General features: G+C 47.6%; 1 protein-coding gene across 7 annotated transcripts in view; it reads left to right on the top strand.

The window, feature by feature from the left end:
* Positions 1-19,579, top strand: part of GLI2 (GLI family zinc finger 2) — a 186,551-nt gene that overhangs the window by 156,577 nt on the left and 10,395 nt on the right. For all 7 annotated transcript variants that reach the window (XM_048072194.2, XM_048072188.2, XM_066999038.1 and 4 more), the window contains 6 exons: positions 2,730-2,931; positions 5,267-5,480; positions 6,981-7,094; positions 10,543-10,674; positions 14,333-14,482; positions 18,166-18,330. In XM_048072194.2, coding sequence (XP_047928151.2) covers positions 2,730-2,931; positions 5,267-5,480; positions 6,981-7,094; positions 10,543-10,674; positions 14,333-14,482; positions 18,166-18,330 — 977 coding nt within the window. The remainder of the gene's footprint in view (positions 1-2,729; positions 2,932-5,266; positions 5,481-6,980; positions 7,095-10,542; positions 10,675-14,332; positions 14,483-18,165; positions 18,331-19,579) is intronic.

Genomic DNA, 19,579 nt, shown 5'->3' with positions numbered 1-19,579 from the left:
AATTTATCAAGGGAAGTGGCACATTAATAAACAGATCTCCCTTGAGGTGTGGGAGTAACAGAGATAAATATGACTGTCAAATCTGGCCTGCTTCCTTCTGTTAGAGAAGGAGGAGACTGTGGGAATGCAAATGCAGAAAGCAATATCCATATCTGGAAAGACGCATATTATTTGTACGACAGAAACATTGTCAACTCAGCTGAGATAGAGCCCCATCACACAAGGTGTAATACATAGGGAGTAAAACACAAACCCTCTGTACAGGGGCTCATCTGAATAGATGACACTGAAATAGGGACACACAAAGAAGAAGCAACTTGCTCAAGGAGATGTGGCTGCAGAAGACTGGCAACAGCACCCAGGTCTTCCTGGATCGTGGCCCCTGTATTGGCCTTACTGCCAGGGAAAAAAAAAAAATCAATTAGTTCGCATCAGTGATATTAATACGTTACTATGTTGTGGACATAGCACTGTTTTCACCTTTATGATCTGGACCCAAGCAACCCTTGCGTGGTTTGGGGCCCTGGCAGGGCCCAGATTTCATGAACAAAGTGTGAAGTTTGGGTGTTCTCCAATCCAGCCTTTAGGCAGGACTCGCCTTTGCAGAGGGGAATTCGTTCGCTCATTTTAGTTTTGCTTCCTTAGCACCTCTGCAAGACGGCGGCTGCTTTTCCAGCTCCCGAGGGACGTGCCACTCTGCAGCAGAGCAGGGCTGGGAAGGGCCGGCCGCAAGCATTTGGAAAGTTTGAGTCTAGTCCCACCAGATCACAGGGTGGCTTTAACAGTCACAAGGTGATTTTGTAGACCGCTGTGTGATTTTTGGGTTTGCTACCTGGTCTTTGAGTCATGTTTTCAGCTTCTCTCTGCTCCATGAAGCTGGAAAATGTAGTTCTACAAAATACTCTAAGAAAGGGTTCAGCATATATACAACAACCTGATTTTTAGGAGAAATTCCCAGTATTTTTAGCCTTGCAGTGAAGGCATCACAGCCAGCAATTCTTGAGGCTTCTCAGTCATAGGACAAGAACGACAAGAGTGCTTGGTTCAAGTACCAACCTAGCCTTGGACTTCCAGGGTGACCTTGGGCAAGTCACTTAACTTGTGCAGCGAGAGACATTAAGGGTAGCAAGGGGACAATGGCACTAAATCCCATCAGTCGCACAGCACCCAGGCATGGTAATGGTGGTGCCACTTAGGTACACGGGTGACTCGTGGGCACTGGGAGACTGAAGCCTAGCCACTGATGTCAGGAAAATGTTGACACAAACTTCTGCGAGCCAACAGAAATCGAGGAGCTCTTTTGTCATGCTAGCAGGATATATTTTGCCAATTTGTACGTCCCGTTCACCCTCTCTTGTACCAGCACTATCTGCAGGGCAGAAAGTTCGTGCTTCTGCAAAGTGCTGGGTTTGTGTTTGGCGATACACAACCAAAATCTGTCCCTCTGACTGTATGAAGTAAAACAGCTCGTATTGCCTGTCTGGGCAAGTTACTTCTTCCCTCACAGTCTTTAATACGATATAGCCAGAGCAAGCCTGCAGGGCAGCTTTCTGGGGAGACCACTGCCGGAAAAACCAGGTAGTAATACAGCGCTGCACTCACCTGGGTGAATGACGGGGATCATCCGCCAGACCGCACGGCCCAGTGGCATACTTTTACTCTTAGGAATCTTTTTTAAAGATAGGCAGCTCCTTCCCTGGAGGCTTCTCTCCTGGCTTTGGAGGCACGAGCCCATCCAGGCAGGGCTGGGGCTCGGCCAGGAGCCAGAGTTGGTACCTGGCTCTCGGGGACCGCTGTGATGTTGCCCAGCCCCGGCTCCCACCCGCACCACCCGGTGACTTGCAGGTGATTTAGTCCTGGGCAGAGTTTCCTCGGGATGAAGTCAGTTGTTCCAGTTAGCGATGCTGAAACACGCGGGGAGGCCAAATTAGTAGAGCAGCAACTCGCCGTGTATTGCAGATCCACAAATGGGACTGGCAGGGTTGAAAATGACTTCATGCCTGAATGATTGACAATTGCTAATAGGGTCCAGGCACTGGCAGGTCCCCTTGGAGGAGGAGAGCTTGAACTTTGCGCCTGAGCTGCCAAATTGCTTTTCTTAAAACTCTTAATTTACTTTTGGGGCTCCTGGAGTCTCTCCTCCCTCATTAATTGGGGGGTCAGCACTGTGCTCACACTCCTTTCATCCCGCTCCCAACACACGCACCGTTTCTGGGGGCCGCCCGGGCTCTGACGCGCAGCTCCGCTGGCCTCCTCCTGCCACCAAGTCAACAGGAACGGCCGCGCTCGCAGAAATCTTCCGGGGCCTTTTCCCTTTTAATTTCAAGTTAATTTAGTGCCAGAGAAAAGGGATGATTGACAGGCTTCTGTTTATACTCTGAGGAGGACGAAGCACGCCAGCGTTTGCTGTGCTGCTTGACCCGTGTCACTCGGCACCGAGCAGAGAGGAAACCTCCCACCCAAGCGCAGCTGCTGCCCACACCGCTTCTTACACATCCCGCGGCAGGCACAAGAGCAGCAGGTCTCAGCCCCCCTCCATTGCCCATCCCAGAGCTCCTCTCTGCCCCCAGCACAGAGAGGGAGTGCTCTGTGAGGTGTCCCCTCGCCTGCCCAAACCCACCCTCAACCACCGGGCGTCTCCTTCCCTTCACCTGGCTGCAGGAAGGGAGCAGCATGCTGGTTTTGTCTGACTTTCTGCTTTTTTCTCCCCTCCTCTCTCTTTCCTACAGTGTCCCGGTTTTCAAGCCCGCGGGTGACTCCGAGATTAAGCCGAAAACGAGCCCTGTCCATCTCCCCACTGTCTGATGCCAGCATCGATCTCCAGACGATGATCAGGACCTCCCCAAACTCCCTCGTGGCATACATTAACAACTCCAGAAGCAGCTCTGCAGCGAGCGGCTCCTATGGCCATTTATCTGCTGGGACGATAAGGTAACACTTTGGGAGCGGCTCAGTCTCGCTGTGTAAGTGTCCCTCGAACAGAGGAGTGATGTCCTCTCCAGCAAGGGAGACTTTCCCTGCCTCAAAACCTCTCCTTCTGTGCACTGGGGCCGTGTGGTATGTTAAATCCAAGCCCCCTCTGGTTTTGCATCTGAAAGGGTACTTGGAAATGTCTGGGGGAGAGGGGATGTGTTGCTGGATGGGAATATTGGTTACCAGGTTTCCAGTAATTACGGTACGATCCTGCCTCTTTGCAAGCAAGCAGAAACGGAGAATAAATTTGTCTAACAAAATGCTCATTGTGCATAGTTCAACTGATTAAGAAACCCCTCTGATTTAAGAGATTGCCCCAAAGTATTCTTGAAATTACTGGCCCACATTCTTAAAAAAAAAAAATGTTGCCTGGGTGGATTTAAGAGCCTAATTCTAAAAACACGTTTGAAAAAAAAAATCTAAGCCCTTGAGTAAAGTTTTGCTCAAATCTTAATTAAAAAGCACTTACACTAGGCAGCTCACTGTTGTCAATTCCTGCCCTGATTGCTTAACCCAAGTTTCACAATGTTATTATTCTTTTTATTACTTAACTGTTAAATATGTTAGTTCTAATTAACACTGTTGTTGCAAAGCAAGAGTTTGTAAAACTTGTAGGGGAAGTCAGGGACATTGCCATTAGTAACTATTACATTAATTTTATCAGTTACTTTATCTGGCAGTGTTATTTAGAAATTGTACAATCTAACATAATGCTAACTTAAAAAAATAGTGACTCCTTGTCTGCTAATCCTACTTCTCTACTCCTGTCACTCCCTGTCTTTAATTGGGCATACCTCTAGCATCTGATCTTATACTCAGATTTCAAGCTTTTCAGGGTAGCAGCTGGTATTTTCAACAGGTCTGTGGAGTACAGAGTCAGACCCAATGGTCAGTTGTTGACCTCTGAGGGTGTAATCAAGTAATAACAATGAATTTGAAATTCTCGGTGTTCTAAAGCCATATCTTAAATGCCAGGAATTGTAAAATGGGTTATGTATATAACAGGATAACTGTTAGCGATTTGGGATGAAATGACTTAATATTATTTTTAGCAATTCATTAACAGCAGGAACGAAATCCGTTCTCACCCGCTTGGACCCAGACTGTAGCTACGTTTCAGAAAGTCATTTCTGGACTTTGTTGTAACACAATGGTGCTGGGCAGCAGCCTGCCGTCACACCTCATTTACTGCAGCACGTATTTAACTCCCAGAGCTCTTTAACACTGTAGTGATTTTTGCCCTTTATTCTTCTGGTCAAGTTGTCATTAACTGTTTCAGAAGTGAAATACTAATTGTATGGTCACTGCCAATGAATATTTTCTCTAAAGACAGAATTGGAAATAAGGTGTGTTGCTAATGATGACCCTGTTCTCTGAGTATTTGCACCATGGGCAGTTCTAGTGACATGAGCAAAAATGCCATGAGGGTAAGGGTTCAGGGCAGCCAAGTTTTAAAGGTGTCAAATAATCAGTTTGGGGGCTGAGAGTCTACAGCTTGTGCATCACCCGTCTGGAGTAAGGGGAGCAGAGGATACTCACCACATCTCCGGTGTTCCTTCATCTCTCTCAAGGGGAGAAATCCCAGGGGGTGAAACCTGTGTTTCCAGAAGCAGGGCTTCATTTTTAATGCTGTGCCTGCTGCACCCTGGCTCCAACCTGTTGCCTCCAGCTAGCTCCCAAGCAGCAGGGAGCTGGTAGTGTTTCTGGTCACTGCTGACCTAGATTGGAGCTGAACCAGTGACCTACATATGAGGGGTGACATACTTTAGCAGTCCCCTGAGCCAGCACGCCCCTCACCTAAATGCAGAGTAAACTACATGGCTGGGACAATGCTAAATGGCTTGTCGTTCACCCGGGCTGTGATCTCTGCCAGCTGAGCCAGGTGATGCTGGGGTTTCACAGCCTGGGCAGCTCAACCCCAAACTTGCAAGCCTGCAGAATAGGTCTGCCTGGGAAAAGCTGGGAGCTGCAGGGCTGCAGAGATGCATCCAGATGTGTCCTGCACTCCCTGCCAAGGGCTTTGGCTGTTTTTAAACATAGGAAGCAAAGAAATTACAGTCAGTCTGATACGTGGGTCAAAAAGTTTGTTGAGGCACGCATGAGAGAAAGCTTGCCTTTGCAGTAAAGCAGACTGCCAGGCCTACTGTGGCATTAAAGCATCTAGCTGGGACACTGCAGCCAGTTTTCTGGAGTCTCTGAGAAGTCCTGGCCAAACTGGAGTCAGTTGCTAGCCAGAGTGATAAACATGGTTTAAAATAGCTCCTCATCATTTTTCCTCCTCCCACTGCTGCAGCCCCGCGTTCAGCTTCCCCCACCCCATCAACCCCGTGACGTACCAGCAGATCTTGACCCAGCAGCGAGGCCTGAGCTCAGCCTTCGGGCACACTCCTCCCCTGATCCAGCCGTCTCCCACCTTTCCCCCTCGGCAGCACATGGCAGTCATCTCTGTCAACCCGCCTGCGGCACAGATCAGCAGCAACAGCAACTGCATCTCCGACTCCAGTCAGGTAGGGGCAGCTCTCGCCTTACATCTCTTTTTCTTCCATCTGACAAAGCATTTCTGGACTTGTCACAACCAAATACTGGCCCACCAACCTTCCTCGCACACCCACACACACAAATACCTATGCAGGAGCGAAAGGCCCTGGTCCATCAAAGCACTGAACGTGATGTGCAGGACCATCTCAGGCAGCAAATCTCCTTGAACGTGTGTTACGTGCTGTTGCAATCAATGGGATTCAGCACACGCTGAAGGGTTTTGCCAGGTAATGAATGCTGTGAATCAAGCCTTGTCTGTTCTTTCACTAGTCCCTCCTTCCTTTTTCCTACTGACGTGAATCACGCTGATAGTTTTAAAGAACTGTATCCCCTTTCTCACTAGCAAATAAGTGCATCCTTCACAAGACCTCTAGCTGTTTTACATATTGTTCCTTCTTTTTCAGTAGTCAGGTGGCTTTCTCTCTCGTTGTGTATTTGCTCTTGGTTTTTACTTATAAGTTTTGCAAAATGAAGGGCCATTTTTTGAAAACGAATGTCACAATGTGTATGAAATCATACACCTCACCCGGTCCGTGCAAATACCTGTGTACTCACACACACAACTCCGTGTGTGCACATACTCTCCCCATGCATATGGTTAGTGAATATGTCTAACACATTTTTAATCATTTTCCCTTCCCATACTCATTCCTTGGAAGTTTAAATTGCAATTGGTTTTCTCCCCAGAGACTTATTTCACCTCATTTCACACCCATTTCAAATTGTTGTTTTAGTTGTATTATACTGAACTTTTCAGACTGGTTTATTGTTTTAGGGTTTCTCATGGCTGCTGCACTGCAAACTCTGTTTGTTATTGAAGGTTATTTGATTGATTGGTTTTGTTTTCTTCTTACAAACTGGCTACCAAAATAATGTGGCTGGCAGGAGTTATGCCTCTGTTTAATAACTTGCAGGACCAATCTTGAGCAATTAGCAAGAGTGTATTTAAAATGTTAATGTTCCAATTTTATGCATATACAACGGGATAGTTTTTTCTCTTGAAGTTGTTCTCATTTTTTAAGAGCTTAGCAAAATATACACATAGCCTTTCATGCACCCAGCATGACGGAGCCCTCACATGTAACCAGAGCTACCCACTCCCCCCAGGAATTCATTTTCTCAACAAATCATTTCATCACATTGAGAAATAAAATCATGGCTTGGGTGGGGGTTGCATAACATTTTGATGGATTTGACAGGGACTGGATTGCTCTGAAAGAGCCAAGCTCACTGGTGAGCTTGCAGAAGCTGATTGTGCCTTTTATTTTCCCCTCTCTGCCTTGCACAAACCCACACAGGCTAGTTTTCACACAAAACCCATGCCAGCAGGCCAATACACCATTGTCCCCAGCCACTCTTGAAGTTCAACCTTGACTGATTTTATAGTTATCTTTTAACAATGTTGGGGGCTGCAGTAAGTCTCTAATCCCAAACCCCGGTGCCACATCTTGCTTCATTTTTCTTCCTAGAGCAAGCAGAGCAGTGAGTCGGCCGTGAGCAGCACCGTCAACCCAGTAATTAACAAGCGCAGCAAAGTCAAGACCGAAGTTGAGGGCTTGCCTCCAGCATCCCCAAACACGCAGGTAACCTTCTTGGTGTGAGAAGTGTTGCGGGCCCAAGGCAGCAAAGCTGCAGGGTGTTGTTGTCTTTGGGAATGATACTCTTGGCATGTTTTGCTGCAGCTGGGAGCAAAGCATCAAAGTGCCAGGCAGGTGGGTGTCTCTTGAAGCAGAAAGTCCAGCACAATACAGGACAGAGCTGCTTTGACCAAGTGAAGCTTTCGAATGTGTGCTTGGGACTCAGCATGCTGTTGCTGTGGTTGGATGCAAAGGGAGAAGGGGAGGAATGTTTGAAGCATGATAACTTTAAAAATGATGTTTGAGTTTTCTGTGCTGCAAAGCAAGCAGTATTGGTGTCTCAGAGCAAGCATAGATTACGAGGGAATCTTGCATGTAGGTAGAAAGCTTGCAAAAAAAGGACTTCTTGATTCAACAAGGAATTGCTCCTAGCAACATCCTTTACACCAGTGACACAACGTTTGACACCAAGAAGGGCCCAAAGCCCTTTGCTTTCTTTCCAGAGCTCTGTGATTGCAAACTGTTTAATGGCTGACAGTATCCATCTGACCGTCCTTTATCACAACTGTAAACTATCAGGAGTGCTCTGGGCACTTCATTTTCATGAAATATTAGGCCATGTTATTGTCAAGCGAATGGAAGAGTTGATGACAAATTTCTCCTTCTGCCCTGGTTCAGGAGCAGGTCTCAGCATGATGCATGGGGACAGCAACGTGTGCAGTCATCAGGGGGCTGGTAAAATTGATGAAGATAGCATATCAGGGAAAGATAAACATGCTGTAGTCAGCACGATTAGGGCAAAGAGGCATCCCTCTGGAGCTTTGAGTTTAGGAGTGCATCCACACACTGCTGCAAAAGCACATGCCCCGAAAAACCAATCTGGCCACCACCAGGGCTAATAGGGCTACGTGTTTATTTCCTGCAGCAAATGAAAAAAGATCTGAAAGCCATCACCTGCTTTCTCAAGCATCTGTAGCAGAGGAGCTGTGGGACAGACAGCTGCTTTCTCGATGGCTGTCATCCACCTTTTCTCTGCTCCGATTTGGAGAGGTGTGTACCCAACAGCAGGGAGTGCTCGGAGAGCACCAGCCTGGCTCTCCCTTGCAGCCCTGCCTCAGTATTTCATCCACGGAGTCCCATGTGAAATAAGCACTGAAAGAAGGTGGGGGGATTGTTTAAAGTGTTACAAGGAGGCTTGATTAGAATAACAAGGTAAAATTAAGAGGAAGAAAATGTGCGTTGGTAGTCTACTAGTTCCTAATGAGGAGATGTGTGGAGTAATACCCCAAGGGAAGTGTAAGCTTCACATCTTGCAGCATTTCAGTATTGACTGGGAAATTATTGGAAAGTGCCTGGTAAGAGACAGTCCATTCCTGGCAAGGACAGCAGGTTAAAAGACTGAATGTCGGGGGTGTCTCCTTTTCAGCCAGTCTAAGCGACAGCCACTTGTTAAATCTGGGGATTTCCATTCTGCTGGAGACTCTGCTGAAAACTCGATTACTGACTGATATATTTTTTTGCAGAGTGAGAAGCTCAACCATCCCAAAAAAAGCATGTGTGTGTGTTTTGTTTTGGAAATGCTGTATTGGAAACGCCTCATGTGAGTTGTGGTTTGGGTGTCTAAAATCCTTGGCCAGACAGTATCTCCCATGATGGTGTGCACTATAAAAAATGTAATTCAGACAAGATCTGTGGCACACAGTGGAGCACCAGGCATGAGGGACCTGAGTTGCTGTGCTCTTATGGTACCACAATAGCTCCAATGTAAATTCAGATTAATGCTGAACAAGCCAGAAATGAAATGTCAATCCTCTTCAACAAATTAAAATGGTTTCAATTCAGTTTTTTCCAATGGAAAGTAGAAACATTTTGGCAAAATAAGATTTTTAGTAGAAAATTTCACTTTTTCAGAGACCGCTTTCTCTGGAAAGAAACATTTCAACAAAGGTAGTGTTCACAGCTCAGCCACATAGGAATTGCAGGAAAAAGAAACTGGTGTTTGAACTTTCTCATACTATTTCTTTGGGCTCTGAATCACCAGAAGTCCTTCTGTGAATTACTACAGTTTCCTGTCCCAAGAGCCACCTTGCAATAAGTTTTTTTTTATTATTATTTTTAGATTAAGAGCTAATTAAAACAAATCTCTTCCTCTCCATATCTGAACTGTTGAATTGAAAAGTCACAGCTGGCATGTGTGTCGTGAGCTAGTTAATGAAAATTGTTGAACTCATACAGCACATCTCACTTTCCAAGCCATAGAATGCCATTAAGCCATTAATCATTGCAGCCCCTCAGTAGGTTCTGGGAAGGTGTTGATGGGGAAGGAGATGGCAGCCAAATTGATCCATCTGGGCAGGTCAGAGACAATTTGAGATGGATCTGGCTGTGGCTGAATACTTACAGGACCAACTGGAGCATCAGATCACGAGGAACAGCATCTGATGGGGTCCGTCACCCCAGGTGCTCCTGTCTAAAGCTGCCCTAGAGGTGGGATGCTCTGTGCTGGACAGTGGTAGTAACTGGGAGGAAAGGAAATGAAGGGGGTCAAAACCAGCAAGGTTTGGTATTCCCAGGTCAATACTGGCCGCTGTTTGCCTTGTCTGTAGGAGTGACCATTGTCCTTACCTCTGAATTGTACCAATTTGCATTTCTGTTGTATGTTACACTATTGTGGAGGTGCCGATGCTTTAATCCTCATAGCAGGCTGTTACAAAAAAAAAAAAAAAAAAAAGTGATTCATTTAGCACTGAGGAAATGGGTAGACAGAGAAGTTCAGGAGAGAGCTCACAGCATGCCCAGCATTAAATTAACTTATTTATGAAGATCCCAGTGGGCCCCAGACTGGAGCCAGAGCCCCTGGAGCTCTGCTCTGCAATCCACTCATCACGGGATCTTGTTCAAGCTTCCCAAATTTGCTGATTCCAGAAGAGTGCTTTGAGGGCTCAACATTTGTCCCTGTGGAGTGCCCTGGAGGCATAAATCTTTGGGTAAGGGTTAGGTATCATTTTCCATCTGTTGAAAGATGCAAAAGATTGAATGCCTCTCCCCAGCATGTGTCAGGTGAGTGTGGTAACCAAAAGCTTTGGCTGCTCTGTGATTGCTTCCTGCTCATATTTCCCTACTTCTCACAGATCAGAAGTTTTGCTTCAGCAAAGGACAAAACCAAATATCAAAAGCCAGCCTTTTTTTTTTCTCCAGCCTTTCCTGCAGCTGCTCATGACCTGGCTGGAGCCAAGCACCATCGCAACCATGGCTTTGGGGTGTTTCATGTCTTGTCATTAAGTCCGATCCATTTCTGTCAAAACTCTGTAACTCGTTATTTCTCTGTAATCAAGGATGTTGTGTTGCTACCATACTTTAGTGATCAGTTGATACCTGCCCTGTAATCTATGAGTGACAGAGGAATTCAGATGAAAGAAGTTCACCTTATACAATGCACTGTTGTGTGTTGCAGGAGCATCTGACAGACCTGAAAGAAGATCTAGATAAGGATGAATGTAAACAGGAGCCTGAGGTTATTTATGAGACAAACTGTCACTGGGAAGGGTGCACAAAGGAATATGACACTCAAGAGCAGCTCGTCCATGTGAGTAATGGCTGGGAGGAAACCCCAGCGATAAATTTGGGTTTCTGTGCACTTGTCCTCATTTTTTATCACTAGCTGCTGTACAGCCAGAGCTCACTCAGGGAGCTACTAAAGGTGCAAATCAGAGATACAGTGTGTAAACACTGCCAAAGCAGGTCGCTGCTCCCCGAGGAGTTTAGCTGCAGGAAGTATGAAATAATCATAGATTATTTGACGTTGCTCTCTTCCCAGCTGCTGAGGCTGCATTTTGGTCTCCTTCTTGTACAACCCAATAAAAGAAGACTCCATGCAGAAGACCTGACCAGAAAATGGGGAGGGGGACTGAGCCCCTCCCTTTTCTCTGGGCACAGTCAATGAGCCTCCCCACACACTTACACCAGCTGTGGACCAGGAACAGTCTGTGCTGTCCTCAGTCCTTGGCCAAGGCATGAAAGCATTTCATGCTCCTGTGGCATGAGCTGTGGGGCCATGTCACTTAGGAACTGTTGACCTGCCCAGCTCATCCTTCCCACCTCCCTGCCCCTGGAGTCAAAAATAGGGCACTTCCAGAGCTTGGAGACACACTCCAGTGTCTCCATCAGGGCCTGAAATAGAGAAAGTGGGTTGATTTTTTTAAAATTTGAGAAATAAGCCTTCCATAATCACAGTGATGTCCCCGAACCAATGTCAAAACTGCTCTCTGAAGGATCCCAAACCAAGTCATTAATCGGATTTTCAGTTCTAATTAATTCCTAGAACCTTTTGTGTGCTTTGCTTCACCTGGGAATCCACCATTTGGTTTTCGTTTGGCTTCTGGGGTTGACAAATCCCTCAAATTCAAGGCAAATCCCTCAGAAATCAGACACGATCTGTGTCTGAGCCCCATCCTGCCCTCAGCCCAGCACTCTCCCAGTCCTCATTTTGAGTCTGTGGTGTGAGCCCTGCTTGTTTGAAGCCAGCCCAGAGCTGCCAGGAATTCATCAGCCCCAGCAACCACGCTGCTTGCAGCAAAATGATGGATTGAGAACATTTTGCGTCAGGAGCCGCTGTCTTCTGCTTCCCCTTCAGCATTTTGCTGCTTGCCTCAGCGTGGCTCCAAGCCTGCCAGGGCCACACATGTGCGCTTCACTTGCAGTCCTCTTTGCAAAGCACTACAAAGCTCACATCTGCTCTCACCCTTTATTGTTGATCTTCGTTTTATTATAGTCAGGTTTAGATGCCACCAAGTTTGCGTTGGTCTCCCAAGCTCTGCACACAAATTTTACCTTAGCCCAGAGAGACCGGGGCATTTGATCATTTGGGGCATTTTCTGTTCTTCAACCTAAGGTTAGCACCTGCCCACCCCTGCCTGAAGTCACTGGTTCAGGGCAACAACTCCTTGAGGACAGACAGATCTGGAAACTGTTTTCAGGGCCAAATGAGCAATAGGGGTTCTGTTTAATGGGTTGCACATTGCATGCCACTGGATGTTGCTGTACTGGAGTTAAACCACAGCAGCCCTGTCGGATGGGCTGGTCTCACATGTGTCCAGCGGTAGTTGTGCATTTCCGTCTCAGATGTAAGACGAACCCTTTAACTCTGCCCAGAGCAAAGTGCAGGGCAGATCCGGGCAGCTCAGCACAATTTATTTCCAGAGAAAACCCAAAGAAAAATATTTGACAGAATGTCCAAGATTTTCCTAAATGTGGATGGTTATAAAAATGGACGCTTCTGTACTATGATTATTAGCAACATGGGGTTGTGGATTTGGGACGCCCAAAATACACATGTAAATGAAATACAGATGTCATGGGCCAACTTCTGAGAAGGTGGCATCCCACCATGCATGGAAAAACACTTGTTTGTGTGCAGAGCAAAGTACCTGGGCATGCAGAGCCTGTTCTGCACACATAGTGGGCAACATGCTTGTGGGAGGAGTGCATGTCAGAGAGGAGCAGCAGGAATGAGGGTGTATTTTTGCAAGCACCACCACTACTCCCCAGCCTTGAAGGCTGCACACATTTGAGAGGAGCCCAAGGAAAGCCCCAGGCCAGGTGGGGCTTTGATGGGAGAAGTTCGATGGGAGCAGCGTAGTCCAAGTGTGGTGAGTTGTGTGACTGTTCCTCCGCTGCGTGATGGGAAGCAGATGTTGCCCAGACAGTGAGTTCATGCTGCAGCCCCCCTCCGATAAATGTGTCTTCCTCCGGCCCAAGGGGGACCCAACAGGCGAGCCCATATGCTCCCTGCTAGCGCTGCCGTGCGTAGTCTTGGTTGTAAGTCAGATTCCCACACAAACAGAGCCAGGAGACATATCTTTCCAGTCTGGTCTGGACGTGGTTTACTGTGTCCATAGGTCTCCCAAGGAGCTTACTAGATCTCTGCCAAAATCTCACACCAATGCCACGTTATAAAAGCAGAACCATAGGCAGCTGTGCTCCAAACCCACTTGAAACCTAACCCAAAGCTGCGTGCTGCAACCTCTCCCCATCGTCCTGGCATGGGGCTTTGGCTCTCGGTGTTCACCCATGGTCAAGCTCCACATGCCTCCTCCTGCCCCTGGGCAGACCCTGTGCCCCTAGGTGGCAGATCCCTGTCCCCAGGACTCAGTCATAGCACACAAAATGCCAGGGCTGGAGTCAAGTAGGGCCATGAAGGCAGATTACTCTGTTTTCCTGAGTTCCTGTGTCCTCACGCTGCCCCGCCACCCCGACAAAGTCTCGTCCCAAGCCGCAACATGTGTGCCTGGCCTTGACCAGGGGGTGGAGACAGGGGCTGGAAAAAAAGTCTCAGTACAAAAAAACAAAACCCAAACCCAAAGTGGTTTATTTTAGGATTTCCTGTCAGTGAATGTCTGCTAAAAACACAGGAGCGAGGACAGGCATTATTTTTGGCAGCAAGACCCCATTCAGAGAGACAGGGCTGCCGCGGGAGCAGCACCGCCGATGGGCTGGTCTCTGGCTCTGTTTATTTTCATCAAGGATTCATCTGCCTGCGGCTGGTGAAAAGCAACCATCGTCTTCCTCCCAGGGAAGATGAAGGCACCATTCTGGGGCTGACTTTTCAGCACCCAGAAGTGGGATTTTAGGGACCCAAGTAATTAGCAGTAACTGAGGCCAGCAAGCCTTCCCTAGCACCCATGCCTCGCAGATGGTGCCATTTCCTGCCGGCCCCAGCACTGGGGCAGGTGGATGTTTTGGAGCCAGCATCACACTCATCTCTTCCTCTGCCCCCTCCGTCACAGCACCCCAGGAAGGGTCCCAGTGGTATGGTGAGGTACAGGAGGATTTGGCAGACAGAAATGACTGTCAGAAATGGTGGTGAAATGCCCACTAGTTTCATCTTCCCTTCACCCATAACACCGGCACTGGGCACCCAGGAGGCACCGAGAGGGCTCCTTGCTCCCTGGCACTGCAGGTCCCCGTCTCCTTTGCAGCACTTAGGGCAAACCTTTGATTTATAGTTGCTTTGGACCCAGCACCCAGGTGGCTGCTGCGCACCTTCTCCTGCAGGACACGCCAGACCACAGCACTGGCTCCTGTGTCCCTGCGGACGGAGGGGTCATCGGTGTTACCCGTGCACCTGGCGCCCAGGTGCAGAGCCTGACACTGGGGAGGGAACGGCTGGTTTGGGGAGCACCATATGTGCTTTGCTGGCATCAGCTCTTCCAGGAGTGACCTGCTTCTCCCTTCTCTCCCACCAGCACATCAACAACGATCACATCCACGGGGAGAAGAAGGAGTTTGTCTGCCGCTGGCAGGACTGCACGCGGGAGCAGAAGCCCTTCAAGGCTCAGTACATGCTGGTGGTGCACATGCGAAGGCACACCGGAGAGAAGCCGCACAAGTGTACGGTGAGCTGGCAGGGCCGTGTGGCGCAGCTCGGCTTGGCAAGCGGGACAAGTCACTTAAGGTGAAAAACAGGCAATTTAGTGCTTCCATCCAAGAAGGAAACCAGAAACCACACCGTGGGGAAGCACCCAGCCCTGGTTGTGTGTAATTCAGCATCACCCAATACTGCTGCTGGGGACATGCTCCCCTGTGTACCAGAGCATGCACACAAGCGTCCTTCCTGCCTCGGGAGCTGGGCCAACACCTTCTGCATGCATACGTCATGGCACCTAGCATTAAACACTGCCTGAGGAAGAGCACAGGGTGACATTTTTTACCTCAGTCCTGTGGGTAGGGGCTTGCCCAGCACACAGGAGAGCTGGGCTCATCTATTCCTCAACCTTGGTAGATTAAAGTCCATATCTCCCATCCCACGTGGAGTGCCCACCGTGCCACTGGCCAATGTGGGGCAGCAAAGGACACTTGACAGGGGGCATGGGAGATAAGTGAGCCACAGAGTTCAGTGGCTGTGGCTGGCTGGTAGGAGAAGAGAGATGCTCATCATCTCTTCCCATATAGGCTTCAACCCCAGGGTCCATGCATGTCTTTTGATCCCCTCTGCTCCCTCCCTTTTCCTCCTGCCAGTTCTTCACACCTCCTCCCCTGTCAGCATTGCACCATTCCTCTCTCCAGGGTCTCAGAGATGAGTCTCTCTTTCTGTTTGGCAGATGTCTGAGCCCTCCTCCTGTATCTTCCTCCTCTGCTGCTCCATTAGTCACTTCCAGTGCTGCTCCCTTTCTGGCTCTTCCCCAGCTCCTGCTTACAAATATTAGGATATGTATGATTTGCTTGCTGCATGACTCCTTTATTCATCTTCCAGCCCTGTGCTCATTTAATTTAGAGCATTAGCTCCCCAGGGCATGGGGCCATGTCCTTTGTTTTAATCTTCTAAAGCACCTTGCCCAGTTCTAGCACTTTACCAATCTTCCTTAAAAGTATCAAGGAATATTGATCAGCAGTGTGCTGTGAAGGGAGCAGCAAGGGAAGACTAGCCCTGCCCTTCCAAGCAGAGGGACTCAGGAGGTGAAAACTGGCAGGGACTGCATCCTCTTTTGTACTGAAATGGAGCAGGGAAAAGCACCGCTGCTCAATCCTGCCTCTTTCCAGCCTCGCTTGTGTCTCACTGGAGCAATGGCAAGGCTGTGGGAGTTTGCAGTCTCAAGTCATCCTCTGCCTGCAGTCCTTGTGTGTGCAAAATGTCACAGCAACTCTCCCTGAACTGGAGTCCTGGCGGTTTCCAACTGACTGGGGTACATGGGAGCTCTGCAGATGGTGCCCTTGTTTGGCAGAGCATTCCTTGCCCAAGTCTGGCAGTGATTTTTCAAAGTGCCATTTGTTTCAGACAAGAAGTTTGTGGTGTACATAAAGCTACAGATGAGCCCAGTTGCAGCCTGGGATCTGGTCAAGAATTATTTCAACAGATGACAGCCAGAACTCCCACTGACATAATCAAATCCACGCATATGAGTGGGAACAACTGCTTTGAACATGCACAGGATGCTTTGCTGAGAAGCCTTTATTTGAAAATGGGGCCTCAGTACTTTTCTTCTTAGGAACTGCATTTTTGTGTCAGTATCCAGCAAAACCAGAATGGACACATGAGTTGCCTCGTGCTGAGTTCCCTTTGTTTTCCAGTGAGTGGAATGATGTATTTTGGTAACCATAAGCGACTCCAGTTTGCCCAGGCCAGGAGAAGAAAAGGCTATACTGTGCTTCTAAAAGCTGCAGCATGTTCTATTGGTCTAATGGGTTCCTGAAAGTTGTCTGAGGAAGGGGAACCAGATTTATCCCACCTTGACGTATCTACAAAGGGAATCAGCTCCTGAAGGATGCTTCTACTGGCCTTGAGGAGACCTGGGTGTCAGAAGAGAGCAGAGAAAGTTTGCCTTATGTCCACCGTCCTCATGCCAGACCGTAAGGGGAACCTGGAGTAACCCTATGTCTTTTCCAGAACAACGAAGTTACATGAGATCAACCTGTGCCTACATGCTGGGGTCCCAGATGGCGAGGAATGGGAGAACCTCATTAATAGAGCCCTGTCTTTGCAGAGCCAGGCCAGTGGCACTTAAATTACTGCACATGTTAAAGGCAATAAATTCACTCCTTGGTTGGTTAGGCAGCAGAATGGTAGAGCGACAGCTCCAGTGTTGCTTCTTGCAGCAGTGGGAAGTACGATGGCCACTGTTTCAGCTAAACCCCCAGTGTTCAGCCCTTTGCAATCATTGCTCTCAGCAGAGCTGGTGGACAAGGGGAGTCAAAAAAACAAGCCCCTCCCTACCCCCCCAAAATAAGTGCATTCACTCTGGGCTTTCCAAGACAAGTAACAGTTTCCTGGGCTGCATATTTGCCTCACTCCAGTTAGGGCAGGCTACACCTCGGAGTACAAGGAGACAGGTACAGCTGCTCTTACTGCATGCAGCTGCCTTTGGCCTCTGCCCAGAAGAGCCAGTTGCACAGACGTGTAGGACCACTCATCTGCCCACAGGGAAATCAGACACTCAGCTGTAGCATGACCTGTCCTGCTATGACATTTTAATTTTTTTTTTTTCACTGACTAAGACTCAAGCATAACAAAACAAAATCCTGCCACAGCTGGACTGGACTTGCAAACATATTTAAGCGGTCTGACTAAAATGCAACACCTTGTGGCTTTCATACATTACAACAGGAGGGACTGCTCATTGAAATCGAACGTATATTATAAGATGCTCGTGTAGGAATTGCAGCACAGGATTTGCAGCTCTCCAAGCTGAACAGTGAGTGCCACATTTAGCCAGAATTTGGAAGGGAGACTTATGTTTCTTAAAACCTCTTTCAGTGTTTGTAAGTTCCCACTTCTTTCATCAAAAAAGCAGTTAAGACAGCCTCCTGGGTATGAGTGACTGACGATATCCTCCCTTGCTGCAAGGGCAGGTGCAGGGAGAAACGTCCAGCCCGGCCCGAGCAGAGGGTGGCAGGACTTCCACCACCTGAAGCCTGACCATATCTCCCAAGCTGCTCCTTCTCGTTGTGTGGGCAGCTGGTTTCCTTCCAGGAGAAAGGCTTCTGGCCTGTAGTGTCATCCAAAAATCCATCTGTCTTCAAGATTGAGAGTCTTGTTTTTTAAACTGGTAATGTCAGACAGCCTGACCACAGCATCCTCCAAGAGTAGACCCAAGCTGTAATTTGGGAAACTTCAAAGGTTGCTAGATTTCTGCTTGTGTGTTAGAGAATGGTGTGGTCTTTCCAGCTCTGGGGCTAGGGAAGCTGCGAGGCTGGTCAAGCTGCTGAGAAGCTGTCAGTTCTCTGGGTGGGAAGGAGAGGGCCTCCGTTTCTGAGTATGTTAGCTGCAGAGGGATACCTAAGAGAGCCCTGGGAGGAACAGACGGCTGTTCAACCCTGCTCGAAAAAGCAGTCTCTTGTTGAAATGTCAGGTGGGTACCCAATAAGGAGCAGCACCTTAAACATGAGTCACTGCTCAAACTCTCAGCCTGCCTTGGGAGCGGAATTCTCCCAACAAAGTGGATGTTGTTCCCTAAAACACAAGCCCTTTAAAGGGAAGAAAAAAAAAAAGAAAGAATGAGAAACAGATGAGAAGGGTTTAGGCAGGGGGAAAATCAAATTTTTCTGGTTAATTAATCAGTCCTCTTGTGTTTTTTTATTTTAGTTTGAGGGTTGCTCCAAAGCCTATTCCCGCCTGGAGAACTTAAAGACACACCTGAGATCCCACACTGGAGAAAAACCCTACGTCTGTGAACATGAAGGCTGCAATAAAGCCTTTTCCAATGCCTCAGATAGAGCCAAGCACCAGAACAGGACGCATTCCAATGAGGTAAGCCTGGGCTCACCGCAGCTCAACGGAGGGCTTTTTTTTAATTTTGCTGACAATAAACATACATTTTACATGCTGGACTCATGTAAAAAGAAACCTACTGTAATGAGAGGTTTTTCTTATTTTTTAATAGGATTTATTTTGCTGGAGAGCCAGACCACATTAGCTTTATATTTATGAAAGCCATGTTTGAAATCATAAACAGATGTTAAAGTATGCAAACTTTTTAATCATCTTTGGAAATGAAAGTGAGCATTTTCCAAAATTATAATTTTTAATAGTGTGAATAGGATTGTACATTTGTGCATGTGGTGTTTAATGTTACTGTGGTGCAGACCTGCAGTAGTATAACAGCTACCCTGGATCCTGATGCTCTGGAAATAATACTCCCTCCATCGTTTGATGTACAATGATAGAGCACAATGCAATGCTTTGTTAACCTTGGCTAATTAAGACCCACTATTAGTAGTAGGGGAGCAGAGGAAATTGCCTTTATTGTAACGCATGTGATGGTCTGTTGCAATCAACCATGGCCAACGATTGAAATTTATATTACCACTAATTAGCTGACAGGGGAAGAAAAAACAACACTCCAAAGTTCTAATAATGTTTGCAGCCATGAAGAATTCAGTCTGTAGCCTAATTTGCAACAGTTAAATATAGACTATTGGAGAATGGAACGCAATTGCCACAGATGACAGCTTTTTAAAGCGATGCTGTGTCTACAAAGGGCTTTGGCGGAGTATTTCTATCTCTGGCATAATATCTGTCAGCGATAACCAGAGCTCTGTAGGCTGAAGCTCTTCTGTTGGAGTCAGAATAAGGATTCAAACTCTAGGATGCCCTTCTGTGCTGTGTGATGCTGAGATGGACCCGACGAGTGACCTGAATCCTGGTATTATTTTAAGTTGTTTGAGGTCTAAACCCAAATATCAGGATTGTACTTTGCCAGTGAGCCATTTCCGCAGCAGGACATGGGTTAAAATTAACCTGTATCTGTGCTGGGGTTGATTCAAGGCTATGCAGACCTTGAGGTCAGGAGCAACCAAGACATTCAACCTCTCGCCTGCTGAGCAGCCTGCATTCTCAGTAACTGGTCTTTGATAAAAACATAATTTGACTTCTGTTAAAGCTTATTCTACTGGAAGGTAGGTAGTCTTGATTTAATCTCACTGATAAAGTTTCAGGTATTAGAAATTGCTTTTCTTCTAGCCCTGGATGCCTTCTCTGACTTTCTCCAGTGCTGGAT

This window comes from Anser cygnoides, chromosome 6 (genome assembly GCF_040182565.1).
Source record: "Anser cygnoides isolate HZ-2024a breed goose chromosome 6, Taihu_goose_T2T_genome, whole genome shotgun sequence".
NCBI lineage: Eukaryota > Metazoa > Chordata > Aves > Anseriformes > Anatidae > Anser > Anser cygnoides.
This window is presented reverse-complemented; position numbering and strand designations above follow the sequence as displayed.